This window comes from Phalacrocorax aristotelis, chromosome 4 (genome assembly GCF_949628215.1).
Source record: "Phalacrocorax aristotelis chromosome 4, bGulAri2.1, whole genome shotgun sequence".
Lineage (NCBI taxonomy): Eukaryota > Metazoa > Chordata > Aves > Suliformes > Phalacrocoracidae > Phalacrocorax > Phalacrocorax aristotelis.
The window spans coordinates 47614816-47637411 of NC_134279.1; the positions used below are offsets into that span (position 1 = coordinate 47614816).

Consider the following 22596-nt stretch of genomic DNA (forward strand, 5'->3'; position numbering starts at 1 on the left):
GGCCGGGAGGCGAGTGGCGGGGCGCGGGGGTCGCGGCGGGTGGTCGCGGGCTTCCCGGCCGGGCGGCGGCGGCCGCTGCGCGCTGCGGGGCCGGCAGCCGCGGGATCACTTCCCCGCCTCGCCCGCGGTGCCGGACCGCGCCGCGCCGTGCCGTGGGTGTGCCGGGGGCGGAGCGGCCCGGGCCCCGCCGTGCCGTGGCGGGGGCGGAGCGCGGGCAGCCGGCCGCGGGAGGCAGCGCGGCCGCGGGAAGGCATGCCCGTGGCCGTGACCATGCCCGGCGGCCGGCGGTGAGGGGCCATGCCGCGAAGGGCGGAGCGGTGCCTGCAGATCGCCCCGCACTCCCTGGCCATCGTGCTGGGCGCCGCGCCCGGGGGGCGGCCGGGGGGCGGCGGTGCGGGGCCGGTGGCGGAGCTGGGCCGCCACCGCATCGGCTACGAGATCTTCGCGGACTTCAAGCGGGAGAACATGCAGCACTTCTGGGACCGGCGGGCCACGGCGGCGGTGGCCGAGACCTTCTTCCTGGGCTGGATCGACGAGCAGGTGCTGCTGGTGCAGGGCAAGGAGGAGCACCTGGAGGTGCTGCGGCAGGGCTGGGCGCGCCGCTCCCTCAAGCCCCCCAGCGGCTTCCACATCAAGTGCCTGGGTAGGTGCGGGGTCGGGGGTGTCCCGGTCCCGGGCGGGGGGCGGCGGCGGAGGCGGCCGCGGGGAGCTGCTCCCGGAGCGCCCGCCGCCGGTGCCCGGCGGGGTCAGAGGCTGGGGCGGACGGGACCCTCCTCTCCCCGCCGCGGGATTTGAGCCCCCAAAAGTGGGTGAGCCGGGGCGGGACCGGCGGCGGCAGCGTTGCAAGGATGCGCTGCAAGACATGGGGGTTCGCCAGAAGACCTAGGGGCGGCAGCTGCAGGGTCGGGTTGGAAAGGTGCATTTCCATCCCCCCGCTCCCCCCAGTTTTCTCCGGCGGGCGAGTTTGAACCCGTCAGTTGTAAATTTTGGGATGTACCCCTTGCAGGGTGAAATGCCGGCTCTCCTTCTGCGGGCCAGCTCCCGCGGCTGGCTCCGCGGGCGCCCTCCTCTCCCGCCTTTCTCTACAGGGGGATCCCGCACCTTCCGGGGATCCGACATCTTTCCACAGCTCAGGAACAACTGCTAACGTTTACAAAGAGTGCCAGCTTTTAATTAGAGTTACAACCAGTTCATTAAAAATAATAATTTCTAGCAATAGAAACCTAAAAAGTTCACTAAAAAGAATAATGATTTTAGCACTTCTACCCTTGCTAAACCAGTATTTCACTTTACAGTTGGATGTACTTGGTAGCTTGAACTGGCGTCACAGTATTGCTGTGAAGGTGTCTTCCATTGCAAGAAGTAGTAGCAGGAGATGAGGAATGCATAGTTATTTGCAGTGCGAGGCAGGTGGCTTTTGTAGCAGTAAATGGCAAGTCTGTCATGCCGTGGTGGGCTGAAGATTCAAGTTACGGTGTGATTCCCCCAAGGGAACCCCACCTGTGTGCAGTGTGGCCTAGGAAGGAGAACATCTTGTCCTGAATTCTCTCCAGGAAACAAAAAAATCATAGCACGGAGAGCAAAAATGTTTGCAGGACTTGCTTTGACACACAAAAAAAGCGCCCTCTAAGAAATAAAGCTGTGGCTATTTGGTGTATATACTGGAGAGCTGCGAAGAACAACAGAACTGAAGTTTTCCTTGGGGTTTAAGGTAACTTACAACCTTCACAGCTTGAAACATGCAGCTTCTCGTACGGAGAGAAGGCAAATTGTGAGGATTTGTTTTATTGCTGGGAAGGTCTCGCTGCTTCCCACGGCCACTGCAGAGGTGGTGGTGAGGCGAACTGTCTTTTCCTTATGTACAGCCTCTAGTATCTGTGTCTTAGGCAGTGGGCACCTGGAACAGGTCACAGAGTTAGAGATGCTCTCCCTGCACTGGGAGTTTCAGATCCTTAAAATAGGATGCTCCCATGCATTTCTTTTAAAAAATTTGCTGAGTAAGGTTCCCACAAAGAATGGAGCGTGAATATTCGGTGTTCCTCAGTTTCCTTTTTTAATCTCAGTTTTGAATGTTTTTAGCTGTCGGTGTCCTTCTGGAATAGGCACTGCAGAGTCTGATCCCTTCCCTTTATCGGCAGAGTTCTCTCTCGCACAGTTTTCAGGCATTTCTCTGTCCCTCGCTAGTTCCCTAACAGACTGATCTGAATATTATCATTTCTTCCATGCTGAGAGGGGAGCTCAGGACAAGCTGCCTGTTTAAAAATGAGCTGATGGACCTTTTTTCCTCATTATAGTGAAATTTCCTCTGAACCTCTGATGAGAAAACAGTGTTGGAGAGCAGGTGGTAAATCCTATTCTGGTGATAGAGAAGTTTTCTGATTTCCACCAATATTTAGAAGAGGGTAAAAAGTTGGGTAGTGGACTTGCATTGTGGCAGAGGTTTGGATGGAGTTGCTGTTTGTGGCCAGCAAACACGGGGAAAAAACCTGCACATGCTGCTTTCCACCCAAAGCTGTTAAATCCTTATGCCTTTACTTTTGCAGGAAGGTGCAGCGATAAGTGTAGAGATATGGGCAGTGCTTAGTACTAGCTGCTCCATTAGCTCCTGTGGGCTTTTTGGCTGCACTTAGACCGAGGATGCAGAGCTTTTGAATAGGCACCATCACCTGATGGAGTGCTAGGATCAGTGTTTGAGTTTTGGGGTGTCCCTGGACCCTACCCATGGGGCGACATTCCTCAGCCCACTGTGCAGGAGGGCTGTGGGAGGGTGTGCTCTGACCTTGACGTTATTAAAGTTGGACAAGGAATGTAAACAGGTCTTTGTGGCATGTTTTAAAATATGGAAACGCAACTTTTGCTAGAAGTTCGCGTTAATAAGTAAGCTCACTGCTGTGTAAATAATATGCATTCCTTGGGGGGGGTTATCTTCGCTGCAAATTTACAGAAGACTGGAGCCAAAAGTTTTCATCTGACTTAAGTAGCAAATGCCTCTCAGTATTTGATTAAAGGCTATGAAAGAAGAGCAGGGACCTGCTGGAGTCGTGCCTGTTTTGCAGTGTCCTTAGCTGCGCTGAATGAGATGGGAGCAGCTGAGTGATATTTGTTTTTTTCACTGCCTTTTTTCCACACCCAGACTGATAATTCAGGTCTTGTATCAAAGTAGATTCAACTTGTGCTTGCTGTAAAGTTAGGTAGTTAAAGAATTGTCAAAGTAACGGGCCAGGCCCGTGGGCATGAGCATCTGCTTAAAAGTGTGTAATTGTATTTTCAACATAATTAGATGCCTAATGTGTAAATGGCTGTGACTTATTTAGGAGCTCTCTCACATGTTGTTCTCCACTTTGTAGCATTAAAGCAGCAAACAGTACACCTACAGACAAAAAGAAAAAGTCCCCATGCTTTTAGCTTTTAAAAAAACCTGTGGTGGGTATCGAGGGCTGAGAGGAAAACCTGCCTCTGTGGGGGGTGCGGAACCGTAATATTTTACTACTGTTAATAAATAACTGATGGGGTCAAGGGGAAAAAGTGGCACAGCATTTTTGATGAAGGTGAAGCTGCTGTTTGCTGCTGCTCTGGCCCAGCCGGTAGCCCCCATGCTGTGGTGGAAATAGGGGGTGGCTGTGGCTGGGTGTAGCAGTGAGTGGGTGCATGGTGCTTACCCGGGGGGGTCTTTCTCTGCACCCCAGAGCCATGGGGGTACCTGGGAAATGTGGTGGCAGGCCGTGGCGTCAGTTCATGCTTGTTCTCTTGCCTGTCTGGCTGCATGCAGAAAAGTGGGGGTGGTTTTCTGCCCCACCTGCCCCTGGAGCCTGGCTGGGATGCGGTAGCTGGAGGACGAGCTGCCTGCCCCAACGTGGTCTGGGGAGAATGTCCTGACCTCCCACTGCTGCCTGGCAGGGTGCAAGGGAGAGAAATGCCTCCTCTTCTCAGCTGCATGACCTCCATGCACAGGTACCGGCGAGCCTTGGACAACGCTTCCATTCACATGCATTGTTAAGTGCTAACATGACCCAGAAATTATGACTGCAGCCTGACTTTCAAACCTCTGCTGCTGTTGCTGACGTTTCTTGTTCGTTGCAGTCCAGAGCCTTGACTGGTCTGAGTAATGGATTGTGATGGCCATGGAGATTATAACTGAAGGAAAAAGTAGCTGGTGAGGAGGAGGGAATACTAGACCTCTAATATGCACAGTGAGTTTTCTGCTGCTGGGATTGTAAAATGTAAGCCAGGAGGAGACTCCTCGCTGAATAGTCTTTCCATGTTTAAGTCACCCTGGCTCCATAATGAAACCTTCATGAAAGTGTAATCTGTAGTTAACAGGGACTGGACAGTCCTAGTATGCTTGGTGCAGGTGTAAAGTGATTAAAATCCATGTGAGATTCCAGTGTCCAAAGATTCAACTCTTGAGTTATAAAATTAGACCCTACCATGAAATAGGGCAGGAATATGAAGCATATCAGAGAGTGACTTTCGCATCTCATCTTAGGGTTTGAGGATGCAGGGAATGAAGAGTTTCATGTGTGACTTTAAGAAAACTGCCAGAGAATTAAGTTTTAAACTAAATGATTACACCCTAAAAGCTTGCTCAGCTTTTCTTTTTGCAGTGATCAGAGTATTAGGAAATTGGTGTGTGTATCTAGGTTTTTAAGTTGGCTGAAGGGGAAGCTTTGGGAAACATAAGCTGACTTTGAATAAACAAAACCCCCAAACCTAAATTTGCCGATTTAGAGGGTCAAGGAAACCTCATGCAAACCTACAGGTCCTGTGATAAAATTCATTGTCTTTGGTAAGAGTGATTTGAATCTTTCTTGCGACTTTGCAAAGCTTTTGCAACTTAAGTCTTTAATGAGCGTTATTATTTTAATAAGATTTCTGTCTTTGACACGCCTTCCATTTGCACCCACTATTTGTCATCCTGGAAACTGAATTTTTTTTCCCCCTTCCTTTCAGCCCTTCTATGCACGACGCTGCTGGTGTAGCAGGAGGCTCCACCTCATTTTTGTGTCTTCGTCGCCTTTTGTGTCCCCAGCTGAGACTTCCTTCTGTATCTCTTGCACTTGATTTCTGTGTCTCGGACAATGGGCATCTTTGAGAGGTTTTCATACGCTTTGTGGAAGGGCCATGCCCTTTTGCAACGATTGCTTGAAAAGAAGTGACCAAACTTTATAATAACCCTTCGGTCATGCCCAGAGCAATTTCTCCAATTAGAAGCTGATGTTTCAAATGGGGTTTTCAAGAAATGTATGTGCAATAATTAAACTAACTAGCAGGAGTTATAATTCAGCGAAGTCGGCAAAGCCAGGCTGTTGTCCATTGTTCCTGCTCGGCCAGCCGTAGGGAGGGGAAACTTTTTTTGCTGTGCTGGGAGCTGGAGCTAAGTGCTCCCTTTCTTTTGTCTCCCTGCCGTGTTCTCTCTTGCCACCAAAAATTAAATTAACACCCCAGCAGTTTAGGTTCAGTAATTTTCACAGTGAGTTTTCCAGTCATTAGTGGGTGATTATGGTGCAGTGTAAACTGTTGGACATTAAATGCTATTCGCCTATAGCCAGTCATAAAATATAAATTGTCTTTTTTCTTCCAAATTATCTCCTTTATATCATGAAAATTTCTTTTTGGTGAGGGAGCATTAGGTTTCATAGTAACAAAATCTCTGAGGAGGAGCTTGCCACACACTCATCTACACCTTTTGTATGCCTCATGGTATTACCATGGGAACTTCAGGGGATTTAAACTAGAAATATTTTTTTCCCCTTCTCTCTCATCCCAACTTTAGAGACAGTTAGAGATCCTCTAACCACTGTTTGCATCGTGGAGGTGGTTATTGCAGCCTAAAAAAATAAAAGAAGGTAAACTTGGGTAAACTTAAGCTGATTGCCTGGCTGAGGTACTTGTGAATTTGCTTCCAACTTTGACCAAAGACCTTTACTGCACAGAAGTGTTGGGTTGGGCCTTTAATGTGCTTTGTAAAAGCAGCTTTTAAAGACTGGGGAGAGAGAGGCAAGAGCTAAGTGAGCATGAACTGCATATAATATGCCTGATTTCTCTGTATGTGGTTTGCACTCACATTTTGGTAGTGAAGTCTTGGAGTCAGAAATGTTTTTTGCTCTTTAAAGAAAGCTGTGGATAGTTTGCAAGGCTAATGCAGGTTATCTAAAATGTCTTGTGAAAATAAAAGCACACGGGAAGGAAAGATATGACCTACTTAATCTCATTTCTTTTTATTTTTTTTGTTCCACGCAGCTTATCATGAAGAAGCAGAGTCCAACACACAGACGCGTAGTGTTCATTGTGCAGCTCAAGTGAAGATTTATAAAGTTAATGGCCAGCTAGTACTGTCTCCCCACATCCTTCCTGCCAACAATGACTGCCATTGTATAGTAAAAGAGTCCTTCCCGGTGGCAAATGTGTCATCCAGTCTTTCGAGTTAAGTGTAGGTTCCATGTAAAGAAGCGATGCTGTAAGGGAACTGTGGTTTGCCGAGCGCAGCCCTTGACCGCAGGGCTCTGCAGAAGCAGAAGTGGCAACCAGGCTGCCACCCTCTCCGTCACTTTGTCTGCACATGAGTGTCCGGTCTTTAATTAAACAGTCCTTGTTTCCGTCCTCAAAGGGCCCTTGTCTTTGCCAGGGAGCGGCATGGCGGGTGCCCAGTGAATGAAGCCCTTGTCAGGTGCGATCCCCAGCACTTAAATGGGCTCTTGGGCTGCCAGCATCACATGCCAGCAGGCCACTTGCTAAATCACCTTTCCATCTGTCCTGCTCTTCTTTTGTTCATAGTCATTTTTGGTTTCAGAAAGGCTGAAGTGGATGGGGTGTCTGGGGGCCATGGCAAGGGGTGGCCATGGGGCCACCAGCCACAGGCGCCCTATGCTACCCACTCCTCTGCAGTTTTGCAGCACGAAAACTCAGTAATGCGTTCCCAACATTGTCCTGTCTTTGTAATTTGCTAGTTAGAGGCAAGTTGTTTAATATTTTATTTATCAAATTGTAATGATTTTAGTAGACGAAGTTCAGACTTTCTGCGCATGTTGCCACAGCTTAAAGTTTAGCTTGGAATGGTTTCTCTTGATTCCTGGAGAAATGTGCATTTAGTGCAGAGATGTTATAGGAAGGGTCAGCCACGTATGAAAACACTGCTGTCCTTGGGTTTGAGGGGCAGGTTTTTGATTTGGCTCTTTTGTAAAGGGAATGGTAATGAAGTTGGCGCTCTCTCCCAGCTCTTCTGGTGCTGCTGCCTCAGGCCATTCATCTGAATGGTGAACTGCCCTCCTTTCTGCTGGCCGGGAGGATGACAGCTTGTCCCCCAGACAGGGCGTGCTGAAGCTTTACCACATTCTCATCTGCATTCGAGACATCCATTTAGAGAGAGTAGCAGGAAAGATGCAACCCAGAGGGATCAGGTGTCCTCCAAGATTCTTGGCATCCAAAGCTGCCTTCTGAGCAACATCACTCCTTCCCTTGGCTTCAGCAAACGCGTGATGGCCAGGTTCCTCTTTTCTTGGTAGTCAAGTAAAGGCCAAAGTGTTCACAGAAAATAAAAGCTACAGCCAGGTGATGTTTTCCCCTGCAGAAGCTGTGGCTGTGAAACATGTGGATGGGAGGAACTTCTTAATAATAATTTTTTGCAGTATCAGAAATTTAATGGGGTTCTGAAAATACAAGGTCTCTCCAAACTTCTTTGTTTTAAATACAAAAGCATAAATGTTTTGATTATTTTCTAATGATGGTGACTGCTGGGAATGTTATTGCAGTCTCCAGTTTCCAATATCGAACTGCTCCCTGGGTGGGCCAAATCTGAAAAGGGTTTTAAGGATATTATGTTCTTCTTGGAATAAAATCCCTTCACCTAATATGTAAACATGCTTTCTTCTGTTCGGTGTGCTTGATCCCTCAGTTTATGACCTGGGATTTCACCTGAGACCCGTGACGGGAAATATCTGAATGTTAAGAATGTGCAAACATGTATATTTTGATGAAACAAAGTGCTTTCCCATTGACATTTGAGCAGGTCTTCATGGCCCCCTTTTTAATCGGGCTCCTGTTCTGAGCCACAATAGCAATAAAGCATGCATTCAAAGGTTGATAACTACCCAGGGAGTCTGAAGCGTGGTTCTTCCAGTCACTTTTTTTTGTCTGTAGCAGAAAAGCAATGGTGTGGTATTGCCATCCGCACTTATTAAGCCTATTTTTGGTTTTCTTATAAAAGAAAGTTACTATACTGTGCACTTAAATATGCACAGTATAATGACTTCTCTAGCGTGTTTTCTGGAGCTGGATATACTTCTAACCTATGCAATATGAGACTTTGTTGTTCTTCATCCATGGGGGGATGGGATGGGATGGGACACCAAAGCAGCAGAAGTCTGAGTAAAATACAGCAGCCTTTTAGCTTAACCTTGAATCCCACTATCAGATGGTTAATGAAGTGATATGCAGGTGTATCAAAGATTGCTTTTTTAGAACGGCAAACCAATTCACTTAAACTCTAGGAAACTACTCCAAACTGGTTCTTTACAAAATCTATACACAGAGACAGTGAAAAATGTTTCTACCTGAAGAGCATGGTTTGAGTACATTCATGGAGTTTTAGTTTTAAAGCAGTTTTTTTCAGCTGTTAGTGCTTCAGCAGGTACATATGCTAGCTCATGCTTGCCTTCAGAGGAGCGAGGATGCCGAAGGGCCTATTGCTGGCCTCAATATGGGGAATCCCACCGAAAGAGTGGAGGGGGGCTCTTGGAAGGTGACAAGTCACAGTGGCTTTCCCAATAACGTGGCCTAAAATGCAGTGGCCAGCAGGACTAGGCTGGCCGTGGGGGAGGCTGATTCCTCCTGGTGCAGCAGAAGGGGAAGAAAGGTGTGTTTTGGGAGAGGAAGATCTGGAACTGGGCTGTGGCTGAGCAGTGGCTCCATCCCTGTGTTGGTAGCGGGGCAGTGTATTGCTGTGTCCATCCACACCAGTAACTGCAGCTCCAGTAACTCCTGTTATCCACTGCCTTGAAGTTGTGTGCGCAGTAATGTATGCTCTCTCCGGGTGTTCAGAGGCTCTCAAGAAGGAGAGAGATTGCAAGGCTACTGTTTAACACTGGAGCTGTAAAACTTGCAATGTATTATTAACATTAGAAGAAGCTAGGTGCTGCCAGCATGTTTGAGATTTAGCAGCAGAGTCTTAGGTATTATTGTGGGGCTATAAAATGCGTATTTATTTTTTAAAAATGCGTGCTTTTTTTTGTCCTTTAAAAAAAGCATATACCAAATCTAGTGAAACTTCTAGCTTAAGAAGAGAGACACACTAATATTCACTCTTTCAGACTGTAGTTGTATTTTCCACTTGGTTAATAATATCCATGGATATCTTTCTGTATGCAAACAATATGGAAGAAATAGATAGGTTTTTGGATGCATCAGCCTTTCTCCAGGTCATTGTGAGGAAGACTTCATAGCCTAATACATGTATCACGTCTGCTTACCTTGTCTTACCAGTGTCCTTGGGTCCATGAGCTTGTAGAGCCCTGCAGCTGTGCCAATAGCAATGCATATAGTTCATTACCGATGTCCCTTCCCAAAGAGATCAACCTGACATAAGTGGGATTTATCACTGCCTGTTAATTTATTGTGTTCAAATTCTACAGAGGTAACTGAAGTCCTGTAAGCTTCATGTAATGCTGCACTGAACTTCTATATGTTTGGTGGGGTTTTTTTGTTTTGGGGATGGGGTGTAGTTGTTTGAGGTTGTGTTGTGTGTGTGTCCCCACCTTTTCTTTTAGGGAGGGTGTGTTAATCAAAGGATTCTCAGTGTTACTTGGCTGCCAATAGTGCTTAGCCTGCCCTTCAATCTTCTAGCCACTCCTCAGCCTGTGTGAGAGTGGACTCTGTCCTTGCCTCCTGCTCTGGCAGACTGGCATTAAATGTTTGCTCTCCTGCTAGTGCGTATTGCAGGGTTAGTGCCCAGACAAGTTCCCTTTTCATTGAGAGATGAAATAACAATAGCTGGCATTAGGAGCAAGCTGAGTGTTTTCTTTGGGTTTCCCTGAAGGGCCTCCTTTGTCTCCAGCGTCTCCGCTCAGGGAGACCCGTACGCCTTGCTTAATCCGAGGGTGCTGTCGAGGTGCTCTAGCTTCTGAAGCCAGAAGTAGGTCAGCACCCATGCAGAAGATTTCTACCCGCTCAGCTTGCCTGCTAGCAGGAATGTCTTGGTGAGGCTTTGCAAATGGGGCCTGTCAAGTGGGATGGTCCAGGCTAACGTGGGCAATCTTGAGAGCCTAAAGAGACGGTGAAATGCCAACAGCACCAGGAAGGAGAGTAGCAGAAGGAGGTCCTGGTGGACCGTCTCATACTTGGTGTTTATATGGCTGTTTAAGTCAAAGGAGGAGCCGATTGTGGGTGGTCAGATGAGCCTGAATGGTGTGTTTCAGGTGCTTGGTGTTGCGTTTTTTGTGGCCCTGGTCCTGCTGTGAGAAGTCGGCAACTCGCCTGGGCTGTAGCGATGTCCTAATTAGCTACATGTTCATAAGGTGGTTTAACTAGTTGAAAAACAGTATTTTAAACTCTATTTTAAAGCAAAGACAGTATCTAACATACTAGACACTATTAGGAGGTCAGGTTATTAAAAAATAAATAAAAGGATGTGAATTTTCAGCCTCCCTAGTTTGAGAAAAGAATTTATTTAAAGGGGCACATTCACCCACTGTTTCTGAAGCGGGGCTGAAAAAAAGCTTTGAGGACACTGAGCTTTCCTGCCATCATTGGTAATTTGTCACAATTATTCTTTTGTTTAAAAAGACATACTTTTTTGGTATTACTGACTGAAAAATCCTATGCAATTAAAAAGGAAAACATTAGTTTTGTGAGAAGCTGCGGAGAAGAATAGTCATGAAGGGGTAAACAGTGGGTAAACAGGGAGCAGGAAAATAGTAACTTTAAGTCTCTGCAATCTTAGATGCTCTAGAAACAAGTATATTTTTCAAACAAGCGTCTTCAGACCAGATGTCACCCTTGTAGAGAAGCCTCCTTTAAGAATATGAACATCTGGAAGGAGTGGGAGACCAAAAGAGAGGGGAGGCTGGCCAGGTTTTTAGTGATATGAACAGATAATCTTGGATGTAGTGTTTCATGTGGTAGGGAAGCAATTCTGATAGCTGTCAGGTCTGCTCCGTTTTTATCAAAACTGGATACTTTAATAGTACTTAAAGCGTTTTCTTAGGAGTTCTAGCTACATGGTGTCATCGTCATCTATCAGATGAATAGGAGGTGCCTGCAAGGTAGGGAAGGAAGAGTGTAGGACTTGTAGGGCTGTGAAGCTTTGCAGCATTTCTCAGAGAAATTTTGAGTTCCTTCATATAGATATGCGTGTGAGGGTGTATATAATGTTTTAAGTGCTGTGACAACAGCAGTTGCCCATCACCTTGAGTGGTCTTGGTTCAACAAGATGCAGATGCCCACATGTGCACATAGAAAATTAGGTCTGACTTTGGTGGGAGGGCTCACGTTTTTAAATATAGGCATGTTGTATGTTCTTGTATTTGCCTGACTGTTGTTAAGATGTTCACCTGAGGAGTTAATCTATGTGGTTAATCCCAGAGTGGGTCATCTGCATCTAAGGTGGGAGCCCTTTGGTAATTAAGCTTGCAAAATCAGGACTAGTATTCTTCACATTTTTATTTTTAATGTGTACAATACTCTGAAAAATAAACAGCAGAAGAGTTCTTCCAGGGTCTGTAGGGGCCTTTGGGAGAAGTATAAAGAGGAAGTTGTAATTAATACTTCTATGAAGAGGAGCTCTTAATACTTTGTCAATAAAGAGGAAGTCACAAAAAATAGGCAACTTGACTTACAATCATTCTGGTTTCTTTCCTTGGGCAGGAGTTAGTGGCTATCACCTTGTCATTTTTCATTTATGGCAGTAACTTCTAGCCATGAGTTTATAGAATTCTTATTAATTCAAGTACTTTGCTTTTGTTTCCAAGATATTTTCTGATTGTTAGTTTGTCTTTGTTAGAGGTCTACAGCTAGAACTCCTCAGTGAAGCCAATGCCAAATAGCTGTTGGAAGGTCTGTAGGGACTTGCTTCTTGGCTACCTTTCAAGCACAGCGTGGCTGTGAGATGTTTTAGTGTCAGAATCACTACATCTGTCATTGTTCTGCTTTTCTCTGTCGATAGCTAGTCTCATTCGGTGACATATTTGATCTTAAAGAGGGAAAGCAGATTTATCTGTATGCCAGCACATTAGTCTTTTTAATTTTTCTGCTTGGATAATTGTTGGTCTTCAGGTTTCAGTGGTTACTTAAATTAATCCCAGCGCTGTCTTTCCAATGTCTTCAATGTTTGTATTGAGACAGAGGACAAAACATATCCTGTCTGTTGGGAGCCACTAGACACTAATCATCTTGTGAGATGGAAGAAAAGTGAGCTACAGACTTCAGAGTTGATTTTGGTGGTGAGTGATGGTGTTAAAAAAGGAAATGAATTTGGCAGAATTTTTTTCCCACTAGCTAGGAAAATGTTGAACAACTGGGACCTGCTATTTCAATTTTTTCTTGTTTCCATGCTGGTGAACACTTTGCTCAGTGGCTTGTGCATCCATTTCCAATTCCTGAGGATTTTCCATTGCTTTGAATCATTTACATTGACTCCTGTCCCAGTGAGTAGCGACCTGCCAGTGTAATGGTCCTCAGCTCTCTTCAGTTTGCAGATTGCTGACTTCCCAGTGGAAATACAGCAAATAAAAATGTTGATTTTCACTTTACTTTTCTGTAGACCTTTGGAAGGGAGTTCACAGATCATTTGGGGTTCTGCAGACCCCAAGTTGAAAACCACTGACCTCGCCAAGCCCAGCGTTTAACACCCGAGTGTGCAGGTACCTGTGCAGCCAAAGATTGTGCTGCCTTACCAGTGTGCTGCAGACTTCATAAAACCTTCTCCTTCTCATAGTTCTCAATTCCTGATCCATGGCAGCTACCCTGAACCTCAGTGCTCACTCTGCACCTTTTCCCCTTCTCCCTGCTTCGAGGACACCTGTGGTGGTAATGTCTGGAGCAGCCCACCTAGCCATGTACAGCGATGGCTGGCACTTTGAGGGCTGCTGGGAAGCTTGGTCCAAATGTTGCTCCTTGTCTTGTGTTTGTCAGCACAAGTGCTTGGGGGCAGGGAATTTGGTGGCCCTGTCAGACTGATGCTGCTCTGGGCACTGCTGCAATGACCTGGGGCTGAAGTCTGTAGGTACTCTCACAGTGCAAACCCCTAGATAATTATACTCACTCACAAGGATACTTGTGAATGAGAGGTAATCTGTAAATAGGCAACCGGGCAAAGAATTATTGCTTAAAACCTGTCTGGATTTGCTTTACCTGTTTTCTCACCGCTTGGGCTGTAGTAATTACTTGTTGTGGCACTCCTCAGCCTGCTTCATGAATGAGTTCCATGCATAAGTCTTTTGAAAGCTTTAGTAGAGCTATGGTGAGTTTGCAGTCACAGATACTTAGATATGTATTTGGCTTGAATCTGGAGCCATAAATAATGTAATACTTCATAAATAGCTATCCTTACTTTATTTGTGCTGGTTGTTCGCGCAGAAAATGAGCACAGGGCCCATTGGGTCAGTAGACATAAGAAGAGGTATGTCATACTGTCCCAGCCTGTGGTCTTGCACTCTTGGTATGTCATGAAAACACCAGCAGTGATTGCATAGGGTGTTGCAGAAGGGAACTGGAACCTGTGATGGTTTATATGGTGTTTCTTTCACTAAACTGCAAGATAATGATTGTTGCATGCTGTTACCTATAGATTTTAGTATTGTATATGACTTCTTGCAGGCTTGTTTGTTACTGATTATGGTAAGAAAAGATGAGAGTTGCACCTCAAGGCAATGCTGCATCTTCTACTAAAGCACATTTGTCATACTGTCCAGTTCTCTTCTTTCTGTGGCAACGTGTAGAAGTACATGTGGAGAAGTGACCTACTCTCATCCTGGAAAAGCGAGAGTGGAAAGGGAAGTTGGATTTTGTGGGGTTTTCTTTTTGCTTCCTGAAGCCAAGGTCTTGTCGCTTTTGCAAGATGACCAAGCTTTGTTTCATTGTTAGGAATCCTGTTTTTTTTCCTGCATGCGTTGCAGCTGAACATAAATGTATCTGAGCTAGTTTTGAGCTATCCAGCTCAGGTATGGTTTGCATTCTTCAACTCCAGCAATAATTATGGCTTTCAGCAGTGGCTAACTCTCCTTGCTGCTCAAGCAGCCTGTGATGAGCTGCTGCAGTAGTGACTTAAGTCCCTAGATTAAAGCTATCTCAGGCTTATCAAGACCACACTGCAGCGTTGGGATACTGTAACCTTCCTTTACAAACTGAGCTGTTGCAGTGAATTCCTCAGGGCTTTTTGCTTTCTGCCTTTTGAATTTGTTTTTCTGTGAGCTTAGCAAGTGTGGCTTTTACCTTTACCCGTAACTGACCTTTTCTCAATGCTATCTCTCTGCTTAAAATCTTGCACCAGCATGCAAGCTCTTGTCTTCCTCTCCACCTGTGGCTTTTTGCCAGGATCACACCAGCCTGACGAAGTGTCAATAATTGCCTGTCCCCTCCCAGCCTACCTGCCACCCCACAGCTTGCAGCACTGTTCTCCTGTTGGCTCTGCTCTAGCTGCTTCTAGAGTCTCCACCTTCCTCGGAGACATCTTGTCTCTCCTGATGGCCCCCGAAATGGCTGCATTTGGTGCTAGCTGGGGCAGAGCCTTCAAAAGTTGACTCTTGGAACTGATGGTGCTATTTTATTTTGAAGTCAGACCATGCATTTTGTAAAGGGCGTGTTTTTGACCCCTGAAAACATGAGATGGTTAAGGTAAGGCGTGGTGCTGAACAGTGTGGGAACCACACTGAAACCATTGAGAAACCATCTGCTGGGACCTAATAGAGTAGATATGGAAAGTGCTTGAGTCAATCTTTACCAGTGTTGTCTGTAACTTGCCATTTTTATCTCTGCTTCCCCTTTGGTAAGGAAGGTGCAGGTCCATTTCAGATGTTTGACTACAGGAGTGTAGGCCCTCCTTATCATTTTTAGCAGAAACTGAACTTCTCTCTGTATCTGCACTGCCACAGTGGTTTAAGCTGGTGTGGGTCAGTACCATGAAGGTCTCTCAGTCTTTGCTCTCCCTTTTGCTCCAGCACAGGAGCCCACAGTGAGCCAGATCAAAGGCAAAAAACATAACCTGGGTTGATGGGGAAAGAAGAGAGGTTGGGATAAATTGCTGTGGACCTGCAGCCTTATCTTCTCCGCATTATAGTCTGCAAACAGGTATTTGTGGGATGATAAGGTAATTTGGGTGGGAAGGGGCCTTCAGAGGTCTCTTGTCCAACCTCCTGCTTGCAGGCCTGACGTTGGGCCAGGTTGCTCCCATCATCTAACCCATAATGTCCCGTTGAAGACAGGAGCAGCTAACAGCAGATCTGGTGGATCTCATGGAGGATTTCCACATTTCCTGTGTGTTTTGCTGTGGACACGTCCTTTTGTAACTGTGTCTCCTGCATAACAGGTTCCCCTGGTTGTCCTGCTTCCAGTTGCTCTGGGTAATGGGAGACCTGGGAGCACACATCGGCTGGCTGGCTGGCTCTTCCACCCACGCTGTTTGGACACTGTCTTTTTTTGACGCAGATGGGATACCTTCTTGAACACACAGCTGTGAAGAAGGTTAGGCAGCTGATGCCTTTGGCTGCAATGTGCTCTTTCTTTAAAAGACAAAACAAAACAAAAAAAGCACGAAAAATCCCCACAAAATGTTGGCTTGCATCAGCTGTATTTGTCTATTTTGACAGATGCTTAAGGGGATCGACAGAGCCATAGTTGTCAGCAGCTTTTTATAGGAGGATCTCTTCTTACTGTCCCACCTGTTCTTGGGAAAGACTTATTTTTTGCCAGCCAGTTCTCTCATGGTTAAATTTTTTTTGCCAGAAACCCAGCAGTCACTGCTGTAAGTAATTGTGGTAGACCTTTTGAAATGGCCAGTAAGCCTGACCTTTCCTTAATATTAAATGCTGGGAAATTACATTGTACTGACTTGGTGAATGGAAGTTACAACAAACAAATTAACCGAGTGCTCTTTCTTTTTCTCATAACCTCATTTTTCCACTGCATTTACGATTTTTCTTTCTGCAGTTGACCTGCTGCTTGAGCAACCACAGTCTTTTTCCTCAGCTCATTAAATCATGCTTTCAGTCTGGCTTTAGATTCACAAACTACTCTTGTTAGTTAGCATTTCCTTCTTATCTCCTTCCTTTCATTCTTATCTCAGCCTTTTGGCAGAAAGCACTTAACAGAGGCTGTGGGCCTTGAAGCTGTGCCTTGAATGAGGGGAGAAGGAGACATTGGCCATTCATGCTTTAATTTTAGTGTTTCTGCACCCTGATTGATAATGTTGAGGCTATGAAAATGCTTCAATGACTCGGAGAGAATTAATCATCTGAATAAATGATTAGAGAAAAAAAAAGAACCCTGGTTATGTACTTTAGCATAGACTGTAATGTCACTAAAACCACAAAAACCATACAAAGTTTGCAAGCTTTCTGGCCCATCTACTACAATTCCTGATACAACAGATCTGTTAATCTGCACTTGATGCAGGGCTAGACTGGTTGTGTTCAGTGCGGCTGGTCAACAGATTTGGGGGTCTGCACCGCAGTGGATCTGGGACTAGCTAAAGGAAGAAGCCATCTAGATGGATAACCCTTGTGCATTTAGGAGCTGCTACCAAAATCCTGGTGGGTTGCTGGAGGAGGCAAGTTTGGTAACTATAGAGCTTCCCATCCCATCTTATGCAAAAGATCCAACTTTTATTTGTATCAGTGGGAGTTTTCCAGTGACAGTAGGAGTTAGATTGTGTTTCTAGTGAAATGAGAAATAGAGACGCCTCAAGCTAAGGGGAACACAGGAGAGAAAGAATGTATGGAAGCAGAGACTTCATGATTTGTCTTATTCTTTCTTCTAATATCCAGTTCCTCTCTTCTTGCCCAAGAAAATGTTTTGCTGTTGAATTATTAACAGATCAGGTTCTGAGGCTCCAGCCAGGAAATACTTTCTCTGTCTCCCGAAATGAGAGTGCTCCTTTAGAAACAATTTACAGCTCTCCTCACAGCTGTGAAGATAACACCAATTGTGGCAGTTGGGTAAAACTGTTCTGTAAGTGCTGGAGGCAAACTCACCTTGGACTCAGTAAAGAGGGGAGGTCATGCTTCTTAATGCTGTTCTAGGCTAACTATGAAGGCTGCTGGTAAAGTTGAATATTCATAGTATTTAATTGCTAGCAGGAGTAAATATATTCTTGCATTATCTTCTGGACAAACTATAGCTTTTTTGTAGTGCTGTAACTGGCTTATTTCAGGTGAATTGTCAAAGGTATGGTGGGAAAAAATCAAGTGATTCTCTGCTCATATGTTCCAGTTATTCTGCTTTACATTTAAATAGTTTGTGTGTGTAAGCAAAATTTTACTGCCAGTTAAGCGAGATGATATACTCTTCCTGATGGTATAACTCATACGAAATATACTGCCCAAAGCATTGCTAGAAATAAGATATAGTGGCATTTGCAAGCCCAGGCAATTATATACAAGATTTTCTTTATATAGAATTCAGAGCTGCCTGTCTGACTAATACATTGGTAAGGGCACACCTGAGTTTATTAGATAGGAGTATATTCTTTGATCAAATCACTAAAGCTTTTTTTTATTTTTTTCCTTTCTGACTAGCTAGCAGTGTCTAGGTGAGCTGTCTCATACTGTTAGCTCTTGAATCCTTGAAAGTAAAAGCATTGTCCTGTTTCTTTGGAAGTTTCTGAAATTTATTACTGTAAACAGGGAGGGGAAAAATATAGATGATGTGCTAAAAGGATTATTGTTGATGCTGTTTTTATTTCCTTCTCTCATTTCATCTGCCACTCATGTAAATGAAATTGCTTTTCCTTCCCTGTCCCATGTTTGTGTTGGGTGTTAGCCTGTGTTTATGGTGGTAGCCTTGGGCATCCCATGCTGGCACTGGTGACTGGGAGTTCATGCTGATGACTGGACAATACTGAGAATGCAGATGCACAACAAACACAATTAAAATGTCTTTGTTCCTTTTAAGAGCATGTTGTTAGGTGTGTTTCAATGCAAGGGTGTGAATTGTCTTCCGAACTACAGTTGGGTTGGGGTTTGTTTTTTGAAGGTCTCTGCTTTTCCATTGGAGGAGTTCTGCGTATTTACTCTGGCTGAGATGACAACAGGGCTAAAGGTTTTTGCTCGGCCTTCTTTAGGCAGCATCCCAAGTACTCAGGCACTTCAGTCTAAAGGATAGAAAAACATTTGGGAAACATGCTGAAGTTGATAACAGAAAGGTAAATAGCAAATTGCAGAAAATAAAGCAGGAACTTAGGTTTCCTCTTTGATCTTTTTGAAACTTGGTGTTTTACCAGTTTGTTTCAAACTTAATGTATGATTTTTTTTTTCCTTCTGTATACTTATGGTTTGAGAAATAGAAAAGAAAACTGAAGGTGATAGGATACCAATGTAAGCACTGTGGTGCATAAATATGTTGAATACCATGTGAAGTTTGTTTCCCCAAGTTGGAAACCCCACCCAAAAAAACCCAAACCCAAAGCATGAAAAAAGCCAGAGAACTAGAAAAGATGCAAGGAAAGGTAACAAGAGTGCTCCAAAGCATGGAACAGCTATATTTCAGAAGCTGATTTAATTAGGAATCCTATGGAGAAAATGAGTAGAGCAATGATGTTTTTCTGCCTTTTCTGATGTCAGGATTTGGGAGCATGAAACTGAATTATTAGGAGGTAAGCTTGAAACAAACAAGAGAGTTACTTTTTCAGAAAACATAAAACAAGAAAGTAATCTTTTAAACTTTTAGCATCTTCTGTATCTTATAAGATACAGAAAGATTTCTTTCTAAAAAACAAAACAAAAAACCACCAGCAAGAAAACCCCAACAAAATAACCTTTCCCCCCAAAACCTGAAAGTTTTTCTGTTCAAAAGTAAATAGATACATTCATAGAAGAAAAATCCAGTGTAGACAGGAACTCCTTTTTATGCTGCAAGACCTTGCCTGGCTCACCGTGACTAACATGGAGCCAGTTTCTGTAGTCACAAGTGGCTCTCAAAAGAATTCACAGGAGTCATCATGCATGGAGACGCTCCCTTTTGTGCTCCATGTAGTGCTGGTGGTCACCGAGTCCCAAGGGCCAGGGGAAGTACCTTTGCTGTGGTCTCAGAGCCATGAGGATTGGCCACCTGCGGTTTGACTTGGCCGAGGAGGTGGGCAGTAGGCACTGGAGGCAGGGAGCCCTTCTTGCTGAAAGCCAGAACACGAGATGCATTGAGCCGAAGATCCCAGCCTGGAAATGCTGCATTTGAATTCCCCGTGGTGGGTTGAAGGGGGTCAGCGCACTGGTATGCCTGTCTATTGTATGATCTTCCTTCTACTTTTACAGACACATCATTTTCTTCATCTGACAATTTGTTTCAAGGACCAGAGAAGTGAGTCTGTGGTATGTGCCCCGGTTGCTGAAAGAAAAACCTGGGGACCTCCCAAGAGCTTATATAGAATTGCAAGGACCTATGTGAAGCCAGGGCTTCTTGGTATTAGGGGCTCATTATAAAAGGAGATATTTACTACAGTATTAATTTTAAAATGGACTGTTTTATGTAAAAATGCTGAGCTTGGAACTGGGTACAGCACATTAGTGGCTTTTGGGTCCCGATTTCTGCAAATACTTGAAGAAGAGATTAGATGTTTTTTCACAGGAGTAGTTATAATGACTTTGGTGTGATTACTCATGCAAATATTTTCCATAGCGTGACCATAAAGTACAAACATTTGGAATAACATGTAATCTAGGGAGGTGGGGAGATTTCTTTTGTCACCTCTTTTGAATAGCACCAGCAGAACAAAGGTAACATTGTCCATTAATACCTCCAATAAAAGAAAAAAAGAATTTAATGCTACCTGTGCAATGTGAAACTATTTGACAAGTAACAATATACCTGCTGAACTCTTGTGAAACATAGGGTCTCACACAGGGTCTTGTTTAGGATTTTTGCACATTTCTGATTGTTGCTTAGGGGTTATTTTGTGGTTGTTTTTTTAAATGTTCCTGGTGGAATAACTCAGCACGGCAAATAATGTAGCTTTAAGACAGTTGTAGTGGGCTTTCTTTCTGTTGGTATCACCCCTTAAGGTTGGGTCAACTAATAAGAACTGATTTCCCAATTTTGGTTTGTATTGGGCTATCCATAACAGGTAGTAGGAAGGACAGCAGTAGCTGGCCCCTCTGTAAGTAATGAAGGGAACACCAAGAAGCAAGATGCTCACCTGAAAGAGGCCTTTCTTACACCATCTTATGTGGCAGCTTGAGAAGTTGTTACTTGGAAATCTTTCTCTGCACACATCTTCTCAAGGGATAGTTTCACAGGATGCAGCAAGCTGAATGAAGAGCTCGTCAGTGTGCTCCCGTGATTTATCTTGTCTTGACACAAGCTATTATGGGGTGTCCCCAAGAACTGCTTTGCTTTGCTAGCCCTAAAGAAAACAGCCAAGCCATGCATGTCCCTAACATGGCAAACATGCCAGGAGTGGTGGCGGTGGAGATGGAGGAAGGGGTTGCTCCCATAGATTGGGGCATAAGGCCCAGCCCACATGGGGTTTTGGCAGTTTATCAGGGAAGCTGAGTGTGGTAGGTGCTGTGCCCTTGGCCAGTGTGCTTGTGTGCAAGACAGGCTGATGACAGTGTTAGGAACAAAGCACGCCGATGTTGGTGTGGCAGGCTGAGGAGAAGGAAGAAATTTTTGAATAATTAGTCCTTTGCAATAGCTTTTCCTTGCTGTGGTGGCTTCAGTGTCATTGAGTATTATTCTTGAAATCCTACCCTTGTTTCTTTTCTTGCACCTGCCAGTGTGGCTCAGCCAGGCCACTTTCTACAGTGGCAATGCACCTTGTGAAATGTCGTGTCCTAGGAGAAGGCTTTTATATCAAAGGGGATGCTTTGGGATAACTGCTCCTTTATGCTTCAGTCTGCTGAACTATGCTCAAAACCATAGTTTTGTCAGAGCATTTATTGCACTGATGCAAAAGCAAAGTAGGGTTTTATATTAAGGAGGTTTTATGCCGTAACTGCATGCAAAGGAATCAGGCCTTTGAGGTTAAGAAAATGAAAACTTTCAGAAGCAAATCATAATGGCAGAGCTTAGTTCTTTGTGTGATTCAGCCAGCCAGAGAGGTGGCAGAAAGACAGCATCTCTGTATGGGATGTGTCCAGTGTCAAGTCAGTGCTACGGAGAACAGAGGGAAGAGGGAATGGAAAGAAAGGAATCAGACAGAAATAGTAAAAATGAAGAGAACAGTTGGTATATACATTCATTTGGAGACAAAAGCCAATGTAAGTCATCCTCTGGGTACATGGATCTGTGTATATTGTGCTGTGGCTGCGACTGTATGCCCCGGTGTGGCTGAGGTTTCAATGCTTTGGCCTTCGTGTGAGCAATATGTTGAAAAGACCCTCTGCCTTGAAGATTTAGAAATAATTTGTAAGTTTAATGTAATTTTGAATATAGAGTATTTCATGGTCGAAACTTGAACAGAGTAGGCAAGGATTGGCTTCCTGAGGAGCTGGGTTTTATCACTGGATTTTGGGTTCCCAGTATATCAGTGGGCTCCTTTCCCTCCAAACTATTCTTCCACGTTAAAAAGCTCAGATAAGGTAAGGTGTATTAGCATGGAATCCAGCGGCTTTCCTTGCCGTCGCGTAGGGTTGCTCTGCCACGTACTTGCGCATCTCTCAGAGGATTTATCCCTGTGTGGTTCTGTTGGCGGTATTGGTACTCGGCCTCTGCTTCTGAAACACTGGCAGAACTTTGTACAATAGGGCTGTTATGTTTGCTTTGGGTGAGCTTTTTTATTACAGGGCAGCAGTCTAGCAAAGTGCATCTTCAGTTGCACCAATGTATATAAACAGACTGCTTTCCCCCTCCGTCTTGTTTCTGTCTTTGTCCAGCTTAGTTGCCTTGTGGGAGTGAAGATATGTGCATCTTGCTGGCTGACTGGTAAAACCTAACTCATTTTGCTCTAAGCCATTTCTTGAGTTCACCTTACAAAAGGTAAACCCCTTTGACGCAGTGTAGAGCAGAGGTTCAGCTATTATGGTCATAATTACCTTGGTGAAGAATGCAGGGTGGTTAAGTGCTGCTGTCAAGCTGGGGTGGGTTTTAGACCTATCTGACAAGTAAAGAAGGCTAAAAAAGCACCATCTTTTGCTCCCATGACCTTGTTTAAAGGTGATACAGGACCTTCGTCCTCCTGCTTTTTCTCTTCTGTGAAATACACAACTTTTGGTTAAGAGCTGAGATCCCCACCTCTTCCCCCCTGCAGTCATGTGAGTAGTTTCAGCTCGATGAGGAATGCTTGATGTAATCTTCTGCAATTAGGCACGTAGGTGTGTTGTCATTATTAGCCTGCTAGTGGCTGTTTAGCTATTTTACCTCAGTTATTATTAAAAGCGTGTTACCTGGAAGGGAGTGAGAGGAGGTGAGTCAGGAAGCTGGAGTTGGATCCAAGGCGGGATGTGTTTGGGCCTGCAGATG

At 44.9% G+C, this 22596-nt stretch overlaps 1 protein-coding gene across 1 annotated transcript in view; it reads left to right on the plus strand.

The window, feature by feature from the left end:
* The first annotated feature begins 202 nt into the window (after positions 1–202).
* Positions 203–22596, plus strand: part of STOX2 (storkhead box 2) — a 148655-nt gene continuing 126261 nt past the window's right edge. The window contains exon 1 of the mRNA XM_075091208.1: positions 203–643. Coding sequence (XP_074947309.1) covers positions 298–643 — 346 coding nt within the window. The 5' untranslated portion in view covers positions 203–297. The remainder of the gene's footprint in view (positions 644–22596) is intronic.